This window comes from Symphalangus syndactylus, chromosome 3 (assembly GCF_028878055.3).
Source record: "Symphalangus syndactylus isolate Jambi chromosome 3, NHGRI_mSymSyn1-v2.1_pri, whole genome shotgun sequence".
Lineage (NCBI taxonomy): Eukaryota > Metazoa > Chordata > Mammalia > Primates > Hylobatidae > Symphalangus > Symphalangus syndactylus.
In genome coordinates, this window is record NC_072425.2 from 90,769,708 (window position 1) to 90,795,269 (window position 25,562).

At 37.0% G+C, this 25,562-nt stretch overlaps 1 protein-coding gene across 2 annotated transcripts in view; it reads right to left on the reverse strand.

Moving 5' to 3' along the window:
• Positions 1-2,394: 2,394 nt before the first annotated feature.
• Positions 2,395-25,562, reverse strand: part of HDAC9 (histone deacetylase 9) — a 914,075-nt gene continuing 890,907 nt past the window's right edge. Inside the window, exon 26 of one of the 2 annotated variants that reach the window (XM_055272501.2) lies at positions 2,395-8,796. In XM_055272501.2, coding sequence (XP_055128476.1) covers positions 8,757-8,796 — 40 coding nt within the window. In that variant the 3' untranslated portion in view covers positions 2,395-8,756. The remainder of the gene's footprint in view (positions 8,797-25,562) is intronic. The other variant, XM_063637042.1, reaches the window with a different exon arrangement.

Consider the following 25,562-nt stretch of genomic DNA (forward strand, 5'->3'; position numbering starts at 1 on the left):
ATCTTAACATGCTTTTAAATTGAATGTTTACATGCTTTTAAATTGAATGTTGATCTGGTAGACCTTAGGGATGAAAGGGACTTGAACAAATACTCTAATCATATCTACTTTCTTGATAGGGCGGTGCCCAAATCTTTCCATGAATATAATTATATGTAATTTAGACCACACATATTTCTTAAATCTATTGTATCTCTGTCTCTATATTATAATACTATGAAGAAAAAAGAGAAGTCATATTTTTTAGAAAGTCTTAGTGTCACACAATTCTAAAGCCAAACCTATTTTGTGGTAATATTTCTTTTGTAGTTATATCAGATGGAGATTTAATGAAATTTTCATTTCCTTTATATATATTGCCAATTTTCTTGCTATTTTCCATGCTATTCTGAGAACAAGTACTGAATACTTGTGACATATTGTAGGCCGTCAGTGAATGCTGATTACATTGTACGCACTAGTTGGATAGCAGTAAAGAAGATGAGCTTTGTTCTGGCATTTAAATTGTAATTTACTCATCCATTAAATTACCCCTCTCATGGGTTTGTTGTGAGATTTAAATAAGAGCACAGGGTAAGTGGTAAATAACTATTAATATTTTTATTTTTAGAATGAATAAAACAACCAAAACAAAACCTGTTTAACAAAGGAGAAAAAATAAAAATTGTGCACTAAAAATACACATTCTTAAAAGAAACAAGCTCATTTTACATGGATGTAAAGTCTTCACATTTGGTTAAGAATAAATCTTCAAAATACATAATTAATTTATTAAAAGATTTACTTTTTAGTGTACCATTAAATTGATTCACTTTATCACATCCTTAGTTTTTAAACCTTACTTTTTTGGAAAAAAATATTTTTTAGGAAAAAATATATATGGGATTATATTATATTTTAAATGCATAAGCTTTCATTATGGAGTTAATAATACCTTTTCTACATACACTAAGACCTTTAAATTTGATTTGATCTAAGGCGAATGCAATCTTTTAAAAAATCCTCTTATTTCTCCAGTTTTTTTTTTAAGATTACAGAAGGAATTCATTCATCTTTTCATCTATTTTCCTGAATCTTACTTTCCTTTTCTTAGGACATTTGAAAGAACAGCTGTCAGTCTTTTCCAAAGTAATTATTAGGACATGTGGGGAATTATCTATTTATGGTCAACCTGGAGGACCATAGGAATTTGTATAGCCTATTGATATTACAAAGTTGAGGGGTAATTACAGTATTCAGAAATATTTTGGGTTCAGTAACCCTAAAGCACCACAGAAGTGTTAAGTAGTGAAAGATATTCTTTAGGCTTTCTTTTTCAACTACAAACTACTCTTTTAAAATAACAATATGACATTCATTCTTAATTTTTAAACATAGGCTCCACTTTTTCAACTGTTCGCTTTTTACCGTGGAAACTTAAATGAAACAAAGAACTACAAAGTAACATTTGCCATTTGACAAATCTGATTAAACCAAAGGTGTTTACCATTGAAATCCAGTCTACCCACCCACTCCATCTCAAGTTTACCTTTTGTTAGACAAAATATTACTGTCTTTTCCCAGAAGGAACCCAAACCATTGTCCATTGAAAACAGTTATATTTTAGAATGTTAAACATGCAGGGGGTTATAAAATACAAAAATAAGTATTGGTCTTGGGATATTTAAACAGTTTTTGGAGTATGTGCTCTAAAGATATCTTAGGGTTCTTGGCTAGATTAGAGAAAGTTGTTGATATAAGAGTAGAAACAACCATTTTTTAACTTGTACTTACTGTACAAATCTAGCCACAATTACCAGATCCATTTAAATAACTTAATAAAACTTAGCAAAGACTGAGCATACAGTCTGTTCTGAAGGTTAATCATAGTTTTTTAGTCAAAGAATATCTTTAGTATGCTATCTTTGATGTGTCATATATACATTTGGAGAGGATAGACTTTAGAGATAGATACATGTAGATAAAGGGTCAAATCCTGTCTGTCACTGTAACAGTGCGTTAACCTTTTTAATGCTTGATGTTCTCATCTCTAAATGAGACTAATAACACCTATGATGCAGGGTTCATGTGATGGTTAAATATCATTCAGGTACAGTGTTCAGCAGAGTGACAGGCACATGGCAGGTACTTAATCAGTGGTAGTTATTATTGTTCTTTATTCAAACCATCAAGCTACAATCAAATAGCAACTCTTTTAATTTACTTCTTCTTTTGTGAATTTTCACATTATTGTAAGGGAGAGTTACTCACAAGTAAATCTTTTTTTTTAATGGAATAGCACATTTTATGGTAATTCATATTTCATAATATTTTATTTATCCAACAAATATTCGTCAAATATATGCTATCCAGAGTCTAATGGTAGGCACCAAGGACATAGAAAAATAAGAACACTTTTATTTCAAATATCTTTTATTCACATAGGACTAGAGGAAAATCTAATTCAGTAGAAAACACAAAACAAAAGGGGATCTTTTATTCTCTTCAAAGGAGAGTCATGACATTAACAACATCAACAATAATTTGGAACACATCATTGCATTTTCAAATACAAAAAAGGAATCAGAAGAAGGTGGACATTCCATGAGCATGTTCAACAATGGTATTGTTATTAGATATTAATCCTTTATTATTATTTTTCACATGTGGGAAAATACCACTGGCAGCACAATTTTAAGAAAAGTTTGGCAACATGTATTTTTCTCAGCAGCTCTGGATGACAGATCTTGGTGATGCTAGCCAAAAAAAATTAAGGGCAAAACCACTGGTGCACAGAGGACAACAAACTGATCTTATTACAGAAACAGATATCAGACCACAATAGAAAAGACATTTTTATTTTACACTAAGCCAAAAATTCTAGATTATTGGCATACACATCAACAAGCCTGGTCTAGAATGTTTAATCACAAAAGTAATAAATATTGGTTTCCTGCCTGCCCTGCCTACCTTATTTAAAAATATCAGGATATTTGCTTTCAAATGACACAGATTGCTGAGGCTGTAACCTACAAGATGGTCACTCATTTTTAACGGCTTGTTTGTTATACCTAGAAACCACTGAAAGGACAGTTTCCTATATCATAGTTATTGTGGAGGTAGACACTGCCGTTGCTTCCCCAGAAAGAATTTGAGAATATTAAAGTGTAGGAAGAACAAATGGGGAGTTTTATCCAAAAACAACACTTACATACCCAAATAAGTGCCATTCCACTTCAGATTTTGCAATTCTTCGTTTTTTTAAAAATTATTCCATTTCTGTTGAATTTTAAGTTAATAAAACCAATAGCCAAATATTGCTGCAAGATCTCTATGAATTGTCACAAAATGCCAACTCCAAGAAGGGGCATCACAATGAAGGATTAAGGACATGACCACAATGTCCCAGGAAACATTGAACTCTCCCTATTATATTTGATATTGCGACATTTGCTTCTATTGTGCCTAAGGCCCAAACAAACAAAAAAAAAGGATTCCAATTTTCTTTGAAAAGTCTGGAAATCTCTTCCTTTCAAAACATATTGATTTAAAGTTTCTCCTTTGCCAGTTTTCCTTCAGGTGAGAGTTCATGCTTGTGAGTTTGACTCAAAGACATCTTCCAAAGGACAAAGAAATGTATGTACAATTTTCTTTACACAATAACTAGTACAACATGATTAGGTAGTAGCAAGATGATGGGAAACTATGTTTGAAACAAAATGAATAATTCTGCATTAGTAAAACAAACTGCCAAGTCCAAAATTGTAGACCAAAATATAATAACTAAATCTATCTTTTAAGAATATTTGAAAAAGTCAAGTGACTCTTGAAAAGAGATAAAAAACAAAAGACAGAGTATCTATCAAAGTGTTTATATAAAATGGCATGAAAGACAGTAGACCTAGTGGTATCTCAGAAAATAAGTTGTCAAGGTCATTTCTACTAAGGAAACATAAAGTAGAGATTTCAGAAACTTTTGATTGCTTAGATATAGGCAATTTTGTATAGATTGTTAGGCAGAAAAAGTAGAGAAGAGTTGAAAGAAAATTATTTGTTAGATTGTAAGTTTACGCCAAATCCACCATGTATTTGCTAAATGTTTCAGTTTGAGAATTAAGATGGTTTGAGAAATTGCTACAACCTTATTACCTTATCATTGGATCAAGTCCAAACAGCCCCAATCAAAAGTCTAAGGTTTGTCTGACCTAGTTATTTCCAGCATAGTAATAACTGACTCAATTGTATTTAATGTATTTTACAAAACCATTATATGAAGGCAGGAATATCATAGATAAAACGGACTGCAGTTGATTTGGAGAAACTAAGTTATGTAGTACGAGTATAGCATGTGTGAGTATACCATGTTCACTGACAAATGTCATCCTCTGGCCACTTGACAATCATGCTCTGCTTCATGAAGCATTTAATGGAGTAAAAGCAAGCAAGGAGGCAGGCAAGGACTGTGATTTTCGATGCAAATGTGCCCCAAAAAAGAAGCCACACATAGGAACTTACATATTTAATGGTGGTGTTGATGAAGGTGACAAGATACATTATAATACTTTATTCCAAAGGCAGCACATCATACAAAATACTGCTGGAGACTGTACTATAATAGTGGCCTTTGGGAACACAAGAAATTTGATGATGATCATGACCATGTTGATCAGTTTTGAAAACACAATGCCTTCACTTCTTAGCATAGACCATCTGGTTTTCATTTCTTTTGAAAGCGAAAACGCCATCTTTATGAAAATAGTTGAACAGGTGTGTTGTTTTTTTACTTCTATCTTGTTTTCCCCTTATTTTCTCAGCAGGACAAGTGATTTCATTCCTGAAGCAGGAAAAGAATGTTAAGATACATGCCACTAGAAATGACAATGTCAAACACTGACAGAGTCATTTCAAGCTCAGAATGAATCACTTTTAAGACAGTAAGGTTTGGCTTGTTTCTTTTGGGGCCATAAGACTTTTAATATTTCTTTCATTGAGATAAGTTGAGAGTAAACATTCGACAGAGAAATAGTAAGAAATATTTAAATTAATTCTTCTAAACATAAATGCTGGGATTAAAACAATAAGTTTGGCCGGGCGCAGTGGCTCACACCTGTAATTTCAGCACTTTGGGAGGTCGAGGCGGGCGGATCACCTGAGGTCGGGAGTTCGAGACCAGCCTGACCAATATGGAGAAACCCCGTCTCTACTAAAAATACAAAAATTAGCCGGACGTGGTGGCGCATGCCCAGCTACTCGGCAGGAGAAATGCTTGAACCCGGGAGGCGGAGGTTGCAGTGAGCCGAGATTGTGCCATTGCACTCCAGCCTGGGCACCAAGAGCAAAACTCCGTCTCAAAAAAAAAAAGTTTTAAAATGCTGATTGAAGAGGAATTTTTTCCCAGGGGACTTTCCAAATGATCATTCTATTTTACTTCCATACGGAGTCTGTAAAGGAACCCAGTAAATCCACGAGGCTTTATAATTGACCTTTGGAAATAAAGCAGGATTAAACTATTAAGAGAGACCAGTCCCATAATTTCTGAAGCCTTTGTGGGAGGAGATCCCCTGCTTTCAAGGCCATGATGTTGTCAGTGAGAGGTTAGTGAGAGTGTCGTGTAGGGTTGGAGTAAAAACTGAAGGCAATATTTCCATCCCCAGGATTGGTAATGGAAATGTGATTTGTAGTGGTTTTTTCATAAATATCTCTCTTCTCCAAAGCTGACTTCCATCTCCACTATTGATGTTATAAACTTGGTAAAATATTTAAAGATAGTTCATCTCAAAATGTTCTTTCCATTTACTAAGCAATGGTAACATAGCCTCCGGTTTTATCTGAGTCCATTTTGGTTACTATTTAATAAAACTATCTGTGTTTTTTAGTTTAATATACAGCCCCAAATTATACAGTTGGGAATATTAATTTTTAAGCCTTCTTTTATACCTACATTTGACAGCTTATTAAATTCCTAGTATTATTTACTAGTAGATTTATCAAAAATCATTTTTATTCACCCTGTATGAGATATCATGAGACCGGGAGAGAGCATATGTGATTTTCCTTCAAAGTAAGGATCACAAAGAGTTGCAAAATTGATAATACTCTTCTAGCCTCTTATTCAGAACAATTGTGAGCCATACAATTTAAACGTGTAAGTGAAGAAAAACTATACCAAGTGAAACTACCCTTTCAAAAAGTGCTGGTCTATTTCAAAAGAAGTGTTGATATTTTCTGAAAGCCTCCATTCTGTCCCTCAGGGCTACGCTCCATCTTATAATGGTATAATCAAAAAGCACTGGCATTCTGTTCTTACAACTACATTCAGCTGTGAATAATCCACTCCCCAGTTCATTTGCTTCTCCAGGTATCTTAAAGACTCTAAGTGCAACCAATTGGGTATGGTGTCACATGGGAGAATGTGTGATTAACTCATTAATGTGTCAAGTTTTAAATCTAAATAACCATGGAGATGTCCTAGTGATTTGGCTTTATCGGATTAATGGCTTGGCATAAACATGTGGCTAAACTGTTGTAGGAAACTAGTAAATTAGTATGTTTGCGTTACACTGTTTTATTTTCTTATTCAACATCTAAAAAATATCTGGGAGGACTAAAAAGTAATGACAGAGATTTATAATTATGAAGTTGATTTTAAAACTATACAATTATTTTTCTAATTAAAACATGAGTTTCCTTTTTAAAATGGGGGAAGAGTCTTTTGTTAAGCCTTTGGCTCTACTATTTTTTTAAGTAAATATCCTCAAGCAATCACTGCAAAATAACATAAGCTAGCAAATATGATTGGTATGAATTTCTCATGAAAATATCATGAAAATAAAATTTATAAAAAATTGATTACTACTATGAATCTAGACTGAATTTGCCCTTATGCAATGAAAGCAATTTTTACCTAATACTAAGTTACATTCCATTTCAGATTTCCTATTTCAAAGGGTGTCTCAAATTTCTAACATGTTAAACCAAGTATTGAGCCATTTTTGTATATGTAATAAAAGTCTTTAAAATTAAAATGGTAATCCTAAAAAAACCAAATGCATGAAAAATATGGTCTGACTGTATAACAAAGGGAGTTATATAATTCTACTTGAGTGAAATCTTTCATCTTTGATTTACAGGTTAGAGTCCTCTCTAACTAAAACCACATTGTTCCATATCTCTCATATCATGGCCTTCCCTAAAACCTTGTTTTAATTAAGGTTTCTTTCAGATTTCTGAATAAAAGCATGACAGTCTTCACTTATGGCTTTAATATATCCTTTGAGTTAGAAAAATATATAAAAAGAAACATCAACTCTTTCAAAAGCATTGTCAGATATTAAATACTGTGAGATATTCTACCTCAATATGTCTAGGTGTTTGAGTTATATGTTGAAATCGAATTTTAGGAGGTAGGAGGATAACCTACTTATATTTAGTAAGTTACTTTTTATCTCAGAAATAAATGTCCTTTATTTTTAACTTTTGACACTAAGGAAACTTGTTTAAAGGCTGTTTTTTGTTTTTTTTTTTTTCACATGAAGGCACAACTTCTAGGTTAAGTCAATTCAAGGTGACTACAAATAAGCAGTGCCTTCATTAACACATTTCAAACACATAGAAAATTTAGCAACGTTACTTAATGATATTCGTCTCAGCGGCTTCACAGTTAATAAAACGCAATCAGACAAAACAACTGTGTTAACCTGGAAAGTAAACAAAATAAATAGGCAAGGCCCTCAAGTAATAGAGGAGATTATGGGTAATCTTCAGTTTTTCTAAAGGAAGGAATGAATGATGAAAGGTAAGAAGAAAGAAATTGATAGAGGGCAGAAAAGGAAAGGTGAGCGCATAAGTCCTTGATAGATATTCAACAAATTAAGACCACCTTTGAAAAGTTACTTGCTTTTCAAAGACACTGAAAATGCTTGGTGGAACATTTGCTCAGATCTACTGTCATGAGAACAAGGGATGTATGTGGGGCTGGGAGGTGGGGGGGACTTCATTCTGCAACACAATTGCAAAATTGCAAATCGCCTGTGTGTGAGAACACAAAGATGTTGGTGACGTTTTAAAAAAAGTGATGTAAAATATTGCGCTATTACAGTGTGTGAGGTTCCTTTGGCATTTGGACTTCGAGATACGGTGTGGTTTATTCCACTGAAAAAAGCTTCATGCTAGTTCCTCCATCTTGAACTTTTACTAGGAACAGTTGAACTGTGTGTTAAAGTTCAGATAAAAAACCTAACAAAACAAAACAAACGAACAAGAAACATTACATTCTGGGTGGAATTACGATCCGTTCATAGCTAAAAGCAAATCTTGTAAACAAGTTAAGACTGTTTGTTTGAAAAAAAAAATTACCCCCAAAAAAGCTGATCAGAATGTCAGGAATGAATATGTCTCAGGTTTTGCCCAAAATTTCACTGGCTTGTCATAGCTTCTGAAATTAACAATATCTAGGGCTGTACTGAATGTTTCTAGTTCAAACTTGGTGTCTAGGAGTGGGTCACCCAGCATACTAAAAGCATGCTGGAAGCAGTTTCTTCCAATCGTGGTTTACTGTAACTCTAGAATCACAGCGGTTACGTTTAAGGAATCTTTAATGCCCTTTCAAGTCCATCCAAAGAACAAGTGAAGCTGCTGTTCAGAATTTTGTGCCCAGTGTTTATGTTCCATTGAATCTGTGCCACCCAGGCAGCAGACAAGACATGTCTGAGGGTGCTGGGGTGGGGGGATACACAATGATGTCACACACAGGAAATATCAGAGGGGGACTTGGCACTTCACAAGGCTGGCTCCTCTTCCATAGGCTCACCAGCAGTTCTGTAAAAATAAACAGGCAATCAGAATACGGCATAAGAGTACACAATGACATTGTAGATTTTCATGCATAATCAAAGCTGATTTTTCAGCTCTCTCTGATGTTTATTTGTGTTATTCAGTTATCCATAAATAGAATTTCTTTCCTAGGAAGTATAAACAAATGTCAAGGGGAAAAACATTTTCGATCCAAGCAATCATTGGAAATGTTCCTGTTTATATTAAAACATGTCAGAATATTTTATAATTCTAGATTCCAAAATGTACATGTTTTGTGTCTAGTACAGTTCAATAATTTATTGAAAAAAATTAACTATGATATTTTATATTAGGAGCAATTGCAATGATTTCCTATGGAACCAGTTTGCTAATGAGAGCAAAGGACCCAGCTAGCTTCTGGAGGAGACTCACTAGGGCTCTGGTTTTTGCTTCTGTTCTTTCATAACTGGATTGGCTGCCTGCCAGAGGTATTTCAAATCAAATTCTGAATTTGATTAGCAAATCGTTGCTACAGACCCAATATTTTTACAAGAAATGCACTATGGTAGTGTGTAAATAGTTTTTATTCGGCATCATCTGCGGGGTGTTCTGTGCAGGCAAAACCAAAACTAATTGCTTGAAAATTTATACTTGAGATTTAACCTTAATTTAGTAACACTTTGAGGGTGTTTTAAGGCAAACTTTTAGAATGACTTTTTTAACTTAGTCAAAAGAATAAATTGTAGGAGGAATCCAAATACATGAGGTAGTTGGATTGTCATGGGAAGATTACTGGGATATGAGATGCCGGGTGAATTGAGTTTGCGTCGGAGCTCTGCGATTTGTTAATTTTGCAACTGCTGATTTAAACACACTTTTGTGAAGCTCTGGTTTCAGGTGTAAACCATGAACAAAATGACGTTCCTTATAGAATTAGCAAAGGTGGTTAAAAAATAAAGGAGGTAAAATTGACCTGTAAATAATAAACACTATGGGACATTACTTAATACTTTAGATTTGTCCCTTTGCTGTCTAACATGCATAAAATCATGTTGCCACACAAATGCAGAGTTATGCCTTTGCTACCAGAAGGAAACAATATTTGGATGATGCTTCTCTCCAGGTAGCGGAATAATAGGGGGGTGGTTTTCATTTTCTTCTTCATAATGTTTACCTACTTGCCAGGATTCTATAATGAATTACTTTCATATTAGGAAAAAATGCTATGTTTAAACCAGAGCTGTTTATGCAAACAAATAAAATATTTGGCCATGTTATTTTACAGATTTATAAGAAAAAAAGCCAAGATTTCAATGCATTTCTAAATAAAGGTGTTGACAAATAAAGTAGTAGCTTAGCATTTGTATAACAAATCTAAAACATTAAAAGAAAGATTTTATCCATAGGATGGTAATCAAAAATTTTTAAAGCATCCTTTTAAAAATAATGATAATCATTAAGTCTTCATTATTTATTGTTATCAAAAAAGAAAATTCTAAAAGAGTCAGTGTGGAATATTTAAAAAGTTGCTCCTTAAGAAGTTATAGCTTGTCCTAGAGTGTCTGGGATAAGGAGATTGTGAGAGAGTGTTTAGAGGTGGTACATAAGATAAATGAGTCATACTTCAGAAAAGTCTTTTCTATCAAAAATGATCAGCATTCAAAGAAGAAAGATTTTAAATTAAGACATTTAAGTTTTGAAACTAATTCATATGTAAATATATAGCCTTATTTACATCTGAGAATACGTGAATAACACAGTTATAGAACTCAAACTGGATATTCTAATGGAGACAGATTTTTCCAATTTCTAATCCAAGCTGCAGCAGGATAATCTTTTCCCCCAAATCCAGGATTCAGTGTGGCTGGAATTCCAGAGACAGTCATGTGTGGGAAATGTCTCAGAGGTCACAGATGTAAGGAATACACATGTCCCTGTGGTGGAGGATCTGTGAATTCTCCACATGTCCAACCTAGGCTTAAAGGATGTGAGTAGGCTGTGTACGCTGCAACCCACTCACTGCCAAAAATTAAGCCTCTTTGGTTGAAACAGGGCAACTTGCAGGTACAATAGAAAGCTTTCCATCAGATGCTTCTCTGCCTTTTCCTCTCTTTGAACTCATTTTATATTGACCTCTTTTTTTTTTTTGGAAATAAACCACATAGCTGCCCACCTTCTATGGAACCATCTACACATATGCATAATTAACCAATTCTCTCTCTCTCTCTCTTTCATTTATTATTTTTGAGACAGGGTCTCACTCTGTTGCCCAGGCTGGAGTGCAGTGGCACAATCACAGCTAACTGCAGCCTCTACCTCCTGGGCTCAAGCCATTCTCCTGCCTCAGTATCCCAAATAGCTGAGACTATAGGCATGTGCCACCATGCTGGGCTAATTAAAAAAAATTAATTATAGATGGGATCTTGCTGTGTTGCCCAGACTGGTTTTGAACTCCTGGGCTCAAGAGATCCTCCTGCTTTAGCCTTCCAAAATGCTGGGATTACAGGGGTAAGCCACCATGTCCAGCCTCAATTCTCCCCAGTGTCTTGCAGCATAGAAGTGTTAGTAGCATAGTAAGTAGGAAAATATCCTGGAGTTGAAGGTAGATGTTCTGGGTTCAAGTCCCAGCTGTTTTACTTTCGATAATTTGACTTTGAGTGAGTCTATTTCTCTAGATTGTCAATTTTATCTTTAAAATAGAAATAATAATCCCTTACCTGCCCTCAGGGTTATGAGAATTGAATGAGTTAATGTAAAAAAACATGATTTATAAACTGTAAAGTGTGAAATAATTGTAAAATAACTGGATTATTTATATCTGCCATTGGGACAATTTATAGTATCTCCCTTCTCATATCCCTAGCTCTCAGTAGAGGTGGCATTATCTTCATATAATCCCTGTCCCTAGGTCACTATTTTATATGTCTACATTTTTAAAAAAGATGATTTTTTTTTTATTATACTTTAGGTTTTAGGGTACATGTGCACAATGTGCAGGTTTGTTACATATGTATCCATGTGCCATGTTGGTTTGTTGCACCCATTAACTCGTCATTTAGCATTAGGTATATCTCCCAACGCTGTCCCTCCCCCCTCCCCCCACCCCCCAACAGTCCCCGGAGTGTGATGTTCCCCTTCCTGTGTCCATGAGTTCTCACTGTTCAATTCCCATCTATGAGTGAGAACATGCGGTGTTTGGCTTTTTTGTCCTTGCGATAGTTTACTGAGAATGATGGTTTCCAGTTTCATCCATGTCCCTACAAAGGACATGAACTCCTCATTTTTTTTTTTTTTATTATACTTTAGGTTTCAGGGTACATGTGCACAATGTGCAGGTTTGTTACATATGTATCCATGTGCCATGTTGATTTCCTGCACCCATTAACTCGTCATTTAGCATTAGGTATATCTCCTAATGCTGTCCCTCCCCCCTCCCCCCACCCCACAACAGTCCCCAGAGTGTGATGTTCCCCTTCCTGTGTCCATGAGTTCTCATTGTTCAATTCCCACCTATGAGTGAGAACATGCAGTGTTTGGTTTTTTGTTCTTGCGATAGTTTACTGAGAATGATGTTTTCCAGTTTCATCCATGTCCCTACAAAGGACATGAACTCATCATTTTTTATGGTTGCATAGTATTCCATGGTGTATATGTGCCACATTTTCTTAATCCAGTCTATTGTTGTTGGACATTTGGGTTGGTTCCAAGTCTTTGCTATCGTGAATAGTGCCGCAATAAACATACGTGTGCATGTGTCTTTATAGCAGCATGATGTATAGTCCTTTGGGTATATACCCAGTAATGGGATGGCTGGGTCAAATGGTATTTCTAGTTCTAGATCCCTGAGGAATCGCCACACTGATTTCCACAATGGTTGAACTAGTTTACAGTCCCACCAACAGTGTAAAAGTGTTCCTATTTCTCCACATCCTCTCCAGCACCTGTTGTTTGCTGCTTTTTTAATGATGGCCATTCTAACTGGTGTGAGATGGTATCTCACTGTGGTTTTGATTTGCATTTCTCTGATGGCCAGTGATGATGAGCATTTTTTCATGTGTTTTTTGGCTGCAGAAATGTCTTCTTTTGAGAAGTGTCTGTTCATGTCCTTTGCCCACTTTTTGATGGGGTTGTTTGTTTTTTTCTTGTAAATTTGTTTGAGTTCATTGTAGATTCTGGATATTAGCCCTTTGTCAGATGAGTAGGTTGCAAAAATTTCCTCCCATTCTGTAGGTTGCCTGTTCACTCTGATGGTAGTTTCTTTTGCTGTGCAGAAGCTCTTTAGTTTAATTAGATGCCATTTGTCAATTTTGGCTTTTGTTGCCATTGCTTTTGGTGTTTTAGACATGAAGTCCTTGCCCACGCCTATGTCCTGAATGGTATTGCCTAGGTTTTCTTGTAGGATTTTAATGGTTTTAGGTCTAACATTTAAGTCTTTAATCCATCTTGAATTAATTTTTGTATAAGGTGTAAGGAAGGGATCCAGTTGCAGCTTTCTACATATGGCTAGCCAGTTTTCCCAGCACCATTTATTAAATAGGGAATCCTTTCCCCATTTCTTGTTTTTGTCAGGTTTGTCAAAGATCAGATAGTTGTAGATATGCAGCATCATTTCTGAGGGCTCTGTTCTGTTCCATTGATCTATGTCTCTGTTGTGGTACCAGTACCATGCTGTTTTGGTTACTGTAGCCTTGTAGCATAGTTTGAAGTCAGGTAGCATGATGCCTCTAGCTTTGTTCTTTTGGCTTAGGATTGACTTGGCGATGCGGGCTCTTTTTTGATTCCATATGAACTTTAAAGTAGTTTTTTCCAATACTGTGAAGAAAGTCATTGGTAGCTTGATGGGGATGGCATTGAATCTATAAATTACCTTGGGCAGTATGGCCATTTTCACGATATTGATTCTCCCAACCCATGAGCATGGAATGTTCTTCCATTTGTTTGTATCCTCTTTTATTTCATTGAGCAGTGGTTTGTAGTTCTCCTTGAAGAGGTCCTTCACATCCCTTGTAACTTGGATTCCTAGGTATTTTATTCTCTTTGAAGCAATTGTGAATGGTAGTTCACTCATGATTTGGCTGTTTGTCTGTTATTGGTGTACAAGAATGCTTGTGATTTTTGTACATTGATTTTGTATCCTGAGACTTTGCTGAAGTTGCTAATCAGCTTAAGGAGATTTTGGGCTGAGACAATGGGGTTTTCTAGATATACAATCATGTCATCTGCAAACAGGGACAGTTTGACTTCCTCTTTTCCTAATTGAATACCCTTTATTTCCTTCTCCTGCCTGATTGCCCTGGCCAGAACTTCCAGCACTATGTTGAATAGGAGTGGTGAGAGAGGGCATCCCTGTCTTGTGCCAGTTTTCAGAGGGAATGCTTCCAGTTTTTGCCCATTCAGTATGATATTGGCTGTGGGTTTGTCATAGATAGCTCTTATTTTGAGATACGTCCCATCAATACCTAATTTATTGAGAGTTTTTAGCATGAAGGGCTGTTGAATTTTGTCAAAGGCCTTTTCTGCATCTATTGAGATAATCATGTGGTTTTTGTCTTTGGTTCTGTTTATATGCTGGATTACATTTATTGATTTGCGTATGTTGAGCCAGCCTTGCATCCCAGGGATGAAGCCCACTTGATTATGGTGGATAAGCTTTTTGATGTGCTGCTGGATTCGGTTTGCCAGTATTTTATTGAGGATTTTTGCATCAATGTTCATCAAGGATATTGGTCTGAAATTCTCTTTTTTGGTTATGTCTCTGCCAGGCTTTGGTATCAGGATGATGCTGGCTTCATAAAATGTGTTAGGGAGGATTCCCTCTTTTTCTATCGATTGGAATAATTTCAGAAGGAATGGTACCAGTTCTTCCTTGTACCTCTGGTAGAATTCAGCTGTGAATCCATCAGGTCCTGGACTCTTTTTGGTTGGTAAGCTATTGATTATTGCCACAATTTCAGAACCTGTTATCGGTCTATTCAGAGATTCAACTTCTTCCTGATTTAGTCTTGGGAGGGTGTATTTGTCGAGGAATTTATCCATTTCGTCTAGATTTTCTAGTTTATTTGCATAGAGGTGTTTGTAGTATTCTCTGATGGTAGATTGTATTTCTGTGGGATCAGTGGTGATATCCCCTTTTTCATTTTTTATTGCATCTATTTGATTCTTCTCTCTTTTCTTCTTTATTAGTCTTGCTAGCGGTCTATCAATTTTGTTGATCTTTTCAAAAAATCAGCTCCTGGATTCATTAATTTTTTGAAGGGTTTTTTGTGTCTCTATTTCCTTCAGTTCTGCTCTTAGTTATTTCTAGCCTTCTGCTACCTTTTGAATGTGTTTGCTCTTGCTTTTCTAGTTCTTTTAATTGTGATGTTAGAGTGTCAATTTTGGATCTTTCCTGCTTTCTCTTGTGGGCATTTAGTGCTATAAATTTCCCTCTACACACTGCTTTGAATGTGTCCCAGAGATTCTGGTATGTTGTGTGTTTGTTCTCGTTGGTTTCAAAGAACATCTTTATTTCTGCCTTCATTTCATTATGTACCCAATAGTCATTCAGGAGCAGGTTGTTCAGTTTCCATGTAGTTGAGTGGTTTTGACTGAGTTTCTTAATCCTGAGTTCTAGTTCGATTGCACTGTGGTCTGAGAGACAGTTTGTTATTATTTCTGTTCTTTTACATTTGCTGAGGAGAGCTTTACTTCCAACTATGTGGTCAATTTTGGAATAGGTGTGGTGTGGTGCTGAAAAAAATGTATATTCTGTTGATTTGGGGTGGAGAGTTCTGTAGATATCTATTAGGTCCACTTTGTGTAGAGCTGAGTTCAATTCCTGGATATCCTTGTTAACTTTCTGTCTCGTTGATCTGTCTAGTGTTGACAGTGGGGTGTTAAAATCTCCCATGATTATTGTGTGGGAGTTTAAGTCCCTTTGTAGGTCACTGAGGACTTGCTTTATGAATCTGGGTGCTCCTGTGTTGGGTGCATATATATTTAGGATAGTTAGCTCTTCTTGCTGAATTGATCCCTTTACCATTATGTAATGGCCTTCTTTGTCTCTTTTGATCTTTGTTGGTTTAAAGTCTATTTTATCAGAGACTAGGATTGCAACCCCTGCCTTTTTTTGTTTTCCATTTTCTTGATAGATCTGTCTCCATCCCTTTATTTTGAATCTATGTGTATCTCTGCACGTGAGATGGGTTTCCTGAATACAGCACACTGATGGGTCCTGACTCCTTATCCAGTTTGCCAGTCTGTGTCTTTTAATTGGAGCATTTAGCCCATTTACATTTAACGCTAATATTGTTATGTGTGAATCTGATCCTGTCATTATGATGTCAGTTGGTTATTTTGCTCGTTAGTTGCTGCAGCTTCTTCCTAGCCTCGATGGTCTTTACAATTTGATGTGTTTTTGCAGTGGCTGGTACTGGTTGTTCCTTTCCATGTTTAGTGCTTCCTTCAGGAGCTCTTGTAGGGCAGGCCTGGTGGTGACAAAATCACTCAGCGTTTGCTTGTCTGTAAAGTATTTTATTTCTCCTTCACTTATGAAGCTTAGTTTGGCTGGATATGAAATTCTGGGTTGAAAATTCTTTTCTCTAAGAATGTTGAATATCGGCCCCCACTCTCTTCTGGCTTGTAGAGTTTCTGCTGAGAGATCAGCTGTTAGTCTGATGGGCTTCCCTTTGTGGGTAACCCGACCTTTCTCTCTGGCTGCCCTTAACATTTTTTCCTTCATTTCAACTTTGGTGAATCTGAAAATTATGAGTCTTCGAGTTGCTCTTCTCGAGGAGTATCTTTGTGGCGTTCTCTGTATTTCCTGAATCTGAATGCTGGCCTGCCTTGCTAGATTGGGGAAGTTCTCCTGGATAATATCTTGCAGAGTGTTTTCCAACTTGGTTCCATTCTCCCCGTCATTTTCAGGTACACCAATCAGACGTAGGTTTGGTCTTTTCACATAGTCCCAAATTTCTTGGAGGCTTTGTTCATTTCTTTTATTCTTTTTTCTCTAAACTTCCCTTCTCTCTTCATTTCATTCATTTCATCTTCCATCAGCGATACCCTTTCTTCCAGTTGATCGCATCTGCTACTGAGGCTTCTGCAATCTTCGCGTAGTTCTCGAAACTTGGCTTTCAGCTCCATCAGCTCCTTTAAGCCCTTCTCTCCATTGGTTATTCTAGTTATCCATTCTTCTAATTTTTTTTCAAAGTTTTTAACTTCTTTGCTATTGTTTTGAATTTCCTCTCATAGCTCAGAGTAGTTTGATTGTCTGAAGCCTTCTTCTCTCAACTCATCAAAGTCATCCTCCATCCAGCTTTGTTCCATTGCTGGTGAGGAACTGCGTTCCTTTGGAGGAGGAGAGGTGCTCTGCTTTTTAGAGTTTCCAGTTTTTCTGCTCTGTTTTTTCCCCATATTTGTGGTTTTATCTACTTTTGTTTTTTGATGATGGTGATGTACAGATGGGTTTTTGGTGTGGATGTCCTTTCTGTTTGTTAGTTTTCCTCTACCAGACAGGACCCTCAGCTGCAGGTCTGTTGGAGTTTACTAGAGGTCCACTCCAGACCCTGTTTGGCTGGGTGTCAGCAGGGGTGGCTGCAGAACAGCGGATTTTCATGAGACCACAAATTCAGCTGTCTGATAGTTCCTCTGGAAGTTTTGTCTCAGAGGAGTACCTGGCTGAATGAGGTGTCAGTCTGTCCCTACTGGGGGGCTGCCTCCCAGTTAAGCTGCTCAGGGGTGAGGGACCCACTTTAGGAGGCAGTCTGTCCGTTCTCAGATCTCCAGCCGTGTGCTGGGAGAACCACTACTTACTTCAAAGCTGTCAGTCAGACAGGGACATTTAAGTCTGTGGAGGTTCCTGCTGAGTTTTTGTTTGTCTGTGCCCTGCCCTCAGAGGTGGAGCCTACAGAGGCAGGCAGGCCTCCTTGAGCTGTGGTGGGCTCCACCTAGTTCGAGCTTCCTGGCTGCTTTGTTTACCTAAGCAAGCCTGGGCAATGGTGGGTGCCCCTCCCCCAGCCTCACTGCCACCTTGCAGCTTGATCTCAGACTGCTGTGCTAGCAATCAGTGAGACTCCGTGGGCATAGGTCCCTCCGAGCCAGGTGCGGGACACAATCTCCTAGTGTGCCGTTTTCCAGGCCTGTTGGAAAAGCACAGTATTAGGGTGAGACAACCCGATATTCCAGGTGCCGTCTGTTACCCCTTTCTTTGACTAGGAAAGGGAACTCCCTGACCCCTTGCGCTTCCCAAGTGAGGCAATGCCTCGCCCTGCTTTGGCTCACGCACAGTGCGCTTCACCGACTGTCCTGCACCCACTGTTTGGCACTCCCTAGTGAGATGAAACCGGTACCTCAAGCAGAAATGCAGAAATCACTCGTCTTCTGTGTCGCTGGGGCTGGGAGCTGGAGACCGGAGCTGTTCTTATTCGGCCAGAACTCATCATTTTTTATGGCTGCATAGTATTCCATGGTGTATATGTGCCACATTTTCTTTATCCAGTCTATTGTTGTTGGACATTTGGGTTGGTTCCAAGTCTTTGCTATTGTGAATAGTGCCGCAGTAAACACACGTGTGCATGTGTCTTTATAGCAGCATGATTTATAGTCCTTTGGATATATACCCAGAAATGGGATGGCTGGGTCAAATGGTATTTCTAGTTCTAGATCCCTGAGGAATCCCCACACTGACTTCCACAATGGTTGAACTAGTTTACAGTCCCACCAACAGTGTAAAAGTGTTCCTATTTCTCCACATCCTCTCCAGCACCTGTTGTTTCCTGACTGACTTTTTAATGATGGCCATTCTAAATGGTGTGAGATGGTATCTCATTGTGGATTTGATTTGCATTTCTCTGATGGCCAGTGATGATGAGCATTTTTTCATGTGTTTTTTGGCTGCATAAATGTCTTCTTTTGAGAAGTGTCTGTTCATGTCCTTCGCCCACTTTTTGATGGGGTTTTTTTTTCTTGTAAATTTGTTTGAGTTCATTGTAGATTCTGGATATTAGCCCTTTGTCAGATGAGTAGGTTGCAAAAATTTTCCCCCATTCTGTAGGTTGCCTGTTCACTCTGATGGTAGTTTCTTTTGCTGTGCAGAAGCTCTTTAGTTTAATTAGATCCCATTTGTCAATTTTGGCTGTTGTTGCCATTACTTTTGGTGTTTTGGACATGAAGTCCTTGCCCACGCCTATGTCCTGAATGGTATTGCCTAGGTTTTCTTCTAGGGTTTTTATGGTTTTAGGTCTAACATGTAAGTCTTTAATCCAAAAAAAGATGATTTCTTTATGGAACATTTAGAAAGTAATCTGGTGAGTGATGACCCTTTAATGGCTGTGTTTGGAGGAATGAGAAGCAGTGCTCTGAAAATCTGGGGGCTTCCCACTTCAGCCATCCCTAGATACATGCCTACTTCACCTTGATTAACAAAGACACAAGGTAGGGGAAGGAAAGACATGCAGGGAGGTAAAGACAGTAAGTTCAGAGATAACTATAAAATCAACCTAGCAAAGATAAATTTTAGTATAATGGTTTAACGAATTGAAAGACATAAGCTTCCCTCCAGCAAGTCAATGTCACAGTGAACATTGATAGTTTTCTGTCAATGAAAATCAAAGATTTCACATCCTAAAGAAGGATCAATTCAGTCCAACAGTCATAAGATAAAAAACAAAGGAAGTAATTTCACTTGAGACAAGATGTAGTATTAAATTCTTGTATTCTCTCTTAAATCTTCTTTCTTGTGGTTTTAAAAATAGCATTTGTTAATTTATATTAATACTGTTATGTAGTAAAATATTTTCTCATTTTACTGATTTAATTTAATTCTTATTTCTTACTTCTACTCCTCTTCCTCCTGAAAGGCAAGCAATACAATGCCTGTTACTTTATTTTGTTTGCAGGTGTTCTTTAAAGCTGTGTATTATTGTTTTGTGGGTATTTTTATTTTATGTAAATTTTATCTTTATACACATGTGCATAATTTTCTCTCTCAGTACTGTATTTATTAGATCCATCATGCACTTACATTTATCTAGTTTGGAGCTGGTAACTTCTACGTGGCATCTCCATATGGTGCATCCACCACATTTTAACTATTAATTCTCCCAATAATGGACACTGGGCTTTACTCCAACTCTCTATTCACCATGAATAAAGCTGTAGTGAACCTCCTAGTACACGTACTCTAAAGACTTCTGCTGAGAATGCCTTTGGTATACATTCCCAAGAGCAAAATTACCAGGTATATATTTTGTGTATATAAAATGGTGCTAAATTAGTATGCAGCATGGCTGCCATAGTTTATCTTCCCAAAGCATTTAGGCTCTAAAGCCGCACATCTCCACCCATGCTAGCAATACTTAGTTTACTAATATTTTTCATTGATTCTAGAAAAAGTTGCTGAGTGTGTACTGTGTGCCCTGGTTCTGTTCTAGGCACTAGGAACATAGCAATGAACAAAATAGATAAACATCCCTGCTCTCATAGAACTCACATTCTCCATTGACCTTATATTCTAATTGAATATTTACCATCTAATATATGTAAAACAATACCTTGTTGTTATTCAGATTTGCATTTAACTAATCAGTTTGGACAAAGATTTGACTTTTAGTAAGCCACAAAAGCTAAAGTAAAAGACAGAGAATCAAATGACTTTCATAAGTATGTGTCATAAGTAAGTCAAGTCTGTTTATCTCACAGATGACTTTTTTTTTTTTTTTTTTTTTGAGACGGAGTCTCGCACTGTCACCCAGGCTGGAGTGCAGTGGCACGATCTCCACTCACTGCAAGCTCCGCCTCCTGGGTTCACGCCATTCTCCTGCTTCAGCCTCCCAAGTAGCTGGGACTACAGGTGCCTGCCACCAAGCCTGGCTAATTTTTTGTATTTTTAGTAGAGACAGGGTTTCACCATGTTAGCCAGGATGGTTTAGATCTGACCTCGTGATCTGCCCGCCTTGGCCTCCCAAAGTGTTGGGATTACAGGTGTGAGCCACTGTGCCTGGCCTGATGACTTCTTTATCTTTCCAGTATTCACAAACTGATTTTATATATAACTAATTCATTTATTAGTTCGTGTTTTATTAGTTCGTGTTTTGTGAATTATGTTTTATGTTCTGTCTTTCATTTCCTCATTTATTTTTCTTTTTCATCTTCCCCCTCCAATATTATACCATTTTGTATACATATAGACATCCCATAAATACTTTTTGAAATGTTTATATACATATGTTGGAATGATTTCAATGCTTTTTAGAAGTATGATAATTTAAATCAAGAACAAAATAAGAATTTGCAACAAAAGAGTAAAGATCCAGAAATATTCTCAGTAGAGACTTCCTGTGTAACAATTCTACACCTAAATGTGTGATTGGAAATATATTCCCTCATATCACAAGGCTATGCAGAAATAAAAGCCAAACAAAAGCAAACATATTTATACACACACACACACACACAAACTCACACCTACCATAACAATACAACTGGCAGCAAGTTTTTGTGGGGAATTGACATAGATTTTCTAACAGTACCATTACTCAACCCTAGTTTGCCTTATTACTTCCTTTTCTCCATGTTCGCCTCTTAATTCTACAATATATAGTCACCTTCAACCAACGTCTTCCTTTTTTCTCTCTCAGCTAATGGCATTATCATCCAGACTATTAATTTGGACTTCTTTCTCTCCCCTTTCATTGATATTTCATGAATTGCCAACTACTCACTATTTCTCAGCAATTTATCTACACTAAGTTTTCTTCCTCTCCATTTCCTCTACCATGATTAATTGGCTTCTTTACCACAATTACCATAAGGATTTCTTGGCTGTCCCTTTAGTAGTATGCTGGCCCCTCCTCCATGACACTCTCTGTTCAATGTATAGACCTAAGTTGTCTCTCTCTCTCTGTGAAAGCTTAATACTGAAAACAGGGTATAACTCAAATTCCAATGGCAATATTTTAATTCCCTTCCATTAAATTTTGTGCCATGATCCCTTTCTACCCATCCAGCTTACTCAACTCTGTGGCACCCCAACTGCCCCGAGAGTCCTTTCCTTTCCCAAAGTTTGCACTCATATACTCTCTGAACTTTTGCTCATCTGTTACTAACAAAATGGATCTTGAGTACCTAATTTGTGTCAGGTAATATACTGCTATTAAAAAAATAATGCTAAGCCAAAGGGATGCAGATTCTATTCATAAGGAGCTTACAGGAGAAAACATAAAGTAATCAAATAAGCACACAAACGTATCTAATTTTCAATTATGTCACGTGGAATAATGCAGAAGTGTAAGGAGACATGAGAAAGTGTGGAGGACCTGATCTAATTTGGGGGTTAGTGGTCAGTGAATATTTTTCAAGAAGAAGGGATATTTGATCTGAAATCTACAGGATATGATGAAAAGAATGGGAAGGCCAATAAAGGGTTGGTGGAAGAAGGTAGAGGACAGGATAAACATTCCAAACAGAAGAGAAGGCATGTGCCTCCACTTTGTGGAGGACCTGATCTAATTTGGGGGTTAGTGGTCAGTGAATATTTTTCAAGAAGAAGTGATATTTGATCTGAAATCTACAGGATATGATGAAAAGAATGGGAAGGCCAATAAAGGGTTGGTGGAAGAAGGTAGAGGACAGGATAAACATTCCAAACAGAAGAGAAGGCATGTGCCAAGGAAGCCCTGATATGGACATAAGTATGACTTTTTGGAGGAAAACTGAAGCCACAATGAAATATCATTCCACATCCACAATAAAAGGCTAAAATGATAAAGACTGATTTTACCAAGTGTAGGTGAGGCTATGATGCAACTGGAACTGTCATTCGTTGCTAGTGGGAATGAAAATGGTACAGCCACTTTGGAAAACAGTTTGGAAGTTTTTTATGAAGTAAAACATATGACTTCCCTACAACCCAGCAATTCTGCTTTTAGCTATCTTAGCTATCTATCCAAAAAAACTTAGTGCTGTGACCACAAAAAGAAGACTTCTATGAAAATTTCATTGAGATTTAGATTCCTCAAGAAATTAATTAAAAATAGAATTTCCATATGATCCAGAAATATCACTTCTGGGTATGTATCATCCAAAAAAACTGAAAATTAAAACTTAAAGAGTTACTTACACATCCACATTCACCACAGCATTCACTCACAATAGTCAAGAGGTGGAAGCAATCCAAGAGTCTATCAATGGATGAGTGGATAAAGAAAATGTGGCATATACATGCAATGGAATATTATTCAGCCTTAAAAAAGAAGGAAATGTTTTCATATGTTACCACATGGAGAAACCTTAAGGACATTACACTAAGTGAGGTAATCCAGTAGAAAAAGACAAAAGTTGCATGGTTCCAATTATATGAAGTATCTAAAGTAGTCAAACTCTGAAACAGAAAGCAGAATGATGGTTGACAGGGGCTGGAAGGATGAGGGGGGAAGAGGAAGGAGCTGGTCAATAGCTACAAGGTTTCCATTTTGCAAGATCAAGTTCCAGAAACTTGTTGCACAACAATACACATATAAACACTGCTGTACTGAAAACTTAACATGGTTAAGATGGTAAGTTTTACATGTGTTTTTAAACCACAATAATAATTAATTGATCAGCGTTATTCATAATAGCCCTCAAAGTGTAAGCAAGCCAAACATCCATCCGCAGGTATACGGATAAACAAATTAGGGTGTATTAATACACTGGAGTAATGTACAATAATAAAAATGAAGAAACTTCTGATTGTCAATGGCATGAATAGATCTCAAAAACATGCTTAATGAGGTGAAATAAGTCAGATTAAAAAATACAGTACACATGCATGATTCTATTTAAATGAAATTCAAGAGCAGGCAAACATAATTGACGGTGTTAAAAGTAAAATGGTAGTTACCTCTGGAGGGAGTGGCACCAACTGGGAAGTGGCAGAAGCAAACTTTTTGGAGGTAATAAAAATGTTCTTGAACTTGTTCTGGGTGGCATTTATATGAGTGTGGCATTGGTAAAAATCTTAGAACGTGTGCATGTTATTATATGTAAGCTATACTTCCATTAAAAATTAATTAGGGTCATTGTTGGAAACCACATCAGAAAAGAAAGAGGAAGAATGTTAGAAGTAAGGCAGGAATTATAGGTATGAGTCTACTAATACAGACCTTATGGAGCCTATTGAAGATGATGATCTTTATGTTAATGGAAATGGAAAAGTATTGAAGGGTTTCAAGCAGAGGCATGACCAGGTATGCTTTCTAGTTGTTTTGTTGTTTTTGATTGAGGTGTATAAAATGGATTAGAAAGAAGGTAAAACTGGATATGAAAACCAGTAAGGAAAGTACTGTAAAAGTTTGGATGAGAGATGAAGATACTTTTGACTGAGTGTCAGCAGTAGAAGTTAAAAATATATATATTGTCTCAAGTTATTGTCTTATAAAGTAAGGGCTTCTTAAATTGTCTTGTCAAAGTAAAGACATCTTGAATCCTTTTGTCCTATTTACTATGTGAAATCTACATATTCTTCCACCCTGATTCACTTCTCCCTGGTTCTGTGATTTGCTCCCCAGTCCTTGACCTATCAGGTGTTTTGTTTTTTTTTTGTTTTGTTTTTTTTTTTTCATTTTGCGGGACCCTATTTCAATCTTATCAAAGACTTGTCATTCATTATAGTTGATTGTTCATGTTTGTTTCTGTGGTAGGAAGAATAATAGTCCCCAAAGGTATCCATGTCCTAATCCTTGGAACGTGTGAGTATGTTACCTTACCTAGCAAAAGTGATTTTGTAGTTGTGATTAAAGTTATGGGTGATAAGGTGGAGAAATTAATCCTAAATTATCCTGGTGAGTCTAATCTAATCACATGAGCCCTTAATGGCAGAAACCCTTTCTCAGCTGAAGGCAGAGAGAGATATGATGACTGAAGAAAGGTCAGACAGATGTGCAGTTGCTGGCTTTAAAGATGGAGGAAGGGGTCATGAGCCAAGGAATGCAGGCAACCTCCAGGAGATGGAAAAGGCAAGGAAACCAATTTTCCCCCAGAGCCTCCACAAATGAAAGCAGCCTTGCCAATACATTGCTTTTAGCTCAGTGAGACCTGGGTTAGTTAGACTTCCGACGGACAGAAACTTTGTGTTGTTTTAAGCCATTAAATTTGCAGTATTCGACTGCTGCTGTAAAAAAGTATGTGAATGTTTTGAGGAATACAAGGCAGCTTTGTGATCCTGGCCCCTAACACTTTATCTGGCTCCTAGAAATAATCAAAGTGTTGAAAGAGTGAATGAACTTGATATTTTCACATGTTCTTCTTCCTCATTCTGCTGGTTGGAGGATAGTCCTGATTGATTTAACCTATGAGCAGCTAAAGGTATAGATGCCCAAGCATAGGCTCTATATTCTTATATTATAGATTACTGAATGATGGCCAATATATTAAAAGAAGAAACAGGCTGGGCACGGTGGCTTACGCCTGTAATCCCAGCACTTTGGGGGGCAGAAGTGGGCTGATCATGAGGCCAGGAGATTGAGACCATCTGGCTAACACAGTGAAACCCCGTCTCTACTAAAAATACAAAAAAATTAGCTGGGCATGGTGGCACGTGCCTGTAGTCCCAGCTACTCAAGAGGCTGAGGCAAGAGAATCGCTTGAACCCGGGAGGTGGAGGTTGCAGTGAGCTGAGATCATGCCACTGCACTCTAGCCTGGGCGACAGAGTGAGACTCCATTTCAAAAAAAAAAGAAGAAGGAGAAGGAGGAGGAAGAATAAGAGTAGGAGGAGGAGGAAGAAGAAGAAGTGTAACAAATTGAGGAAGAAGAAAAATGATAGAAAAATAA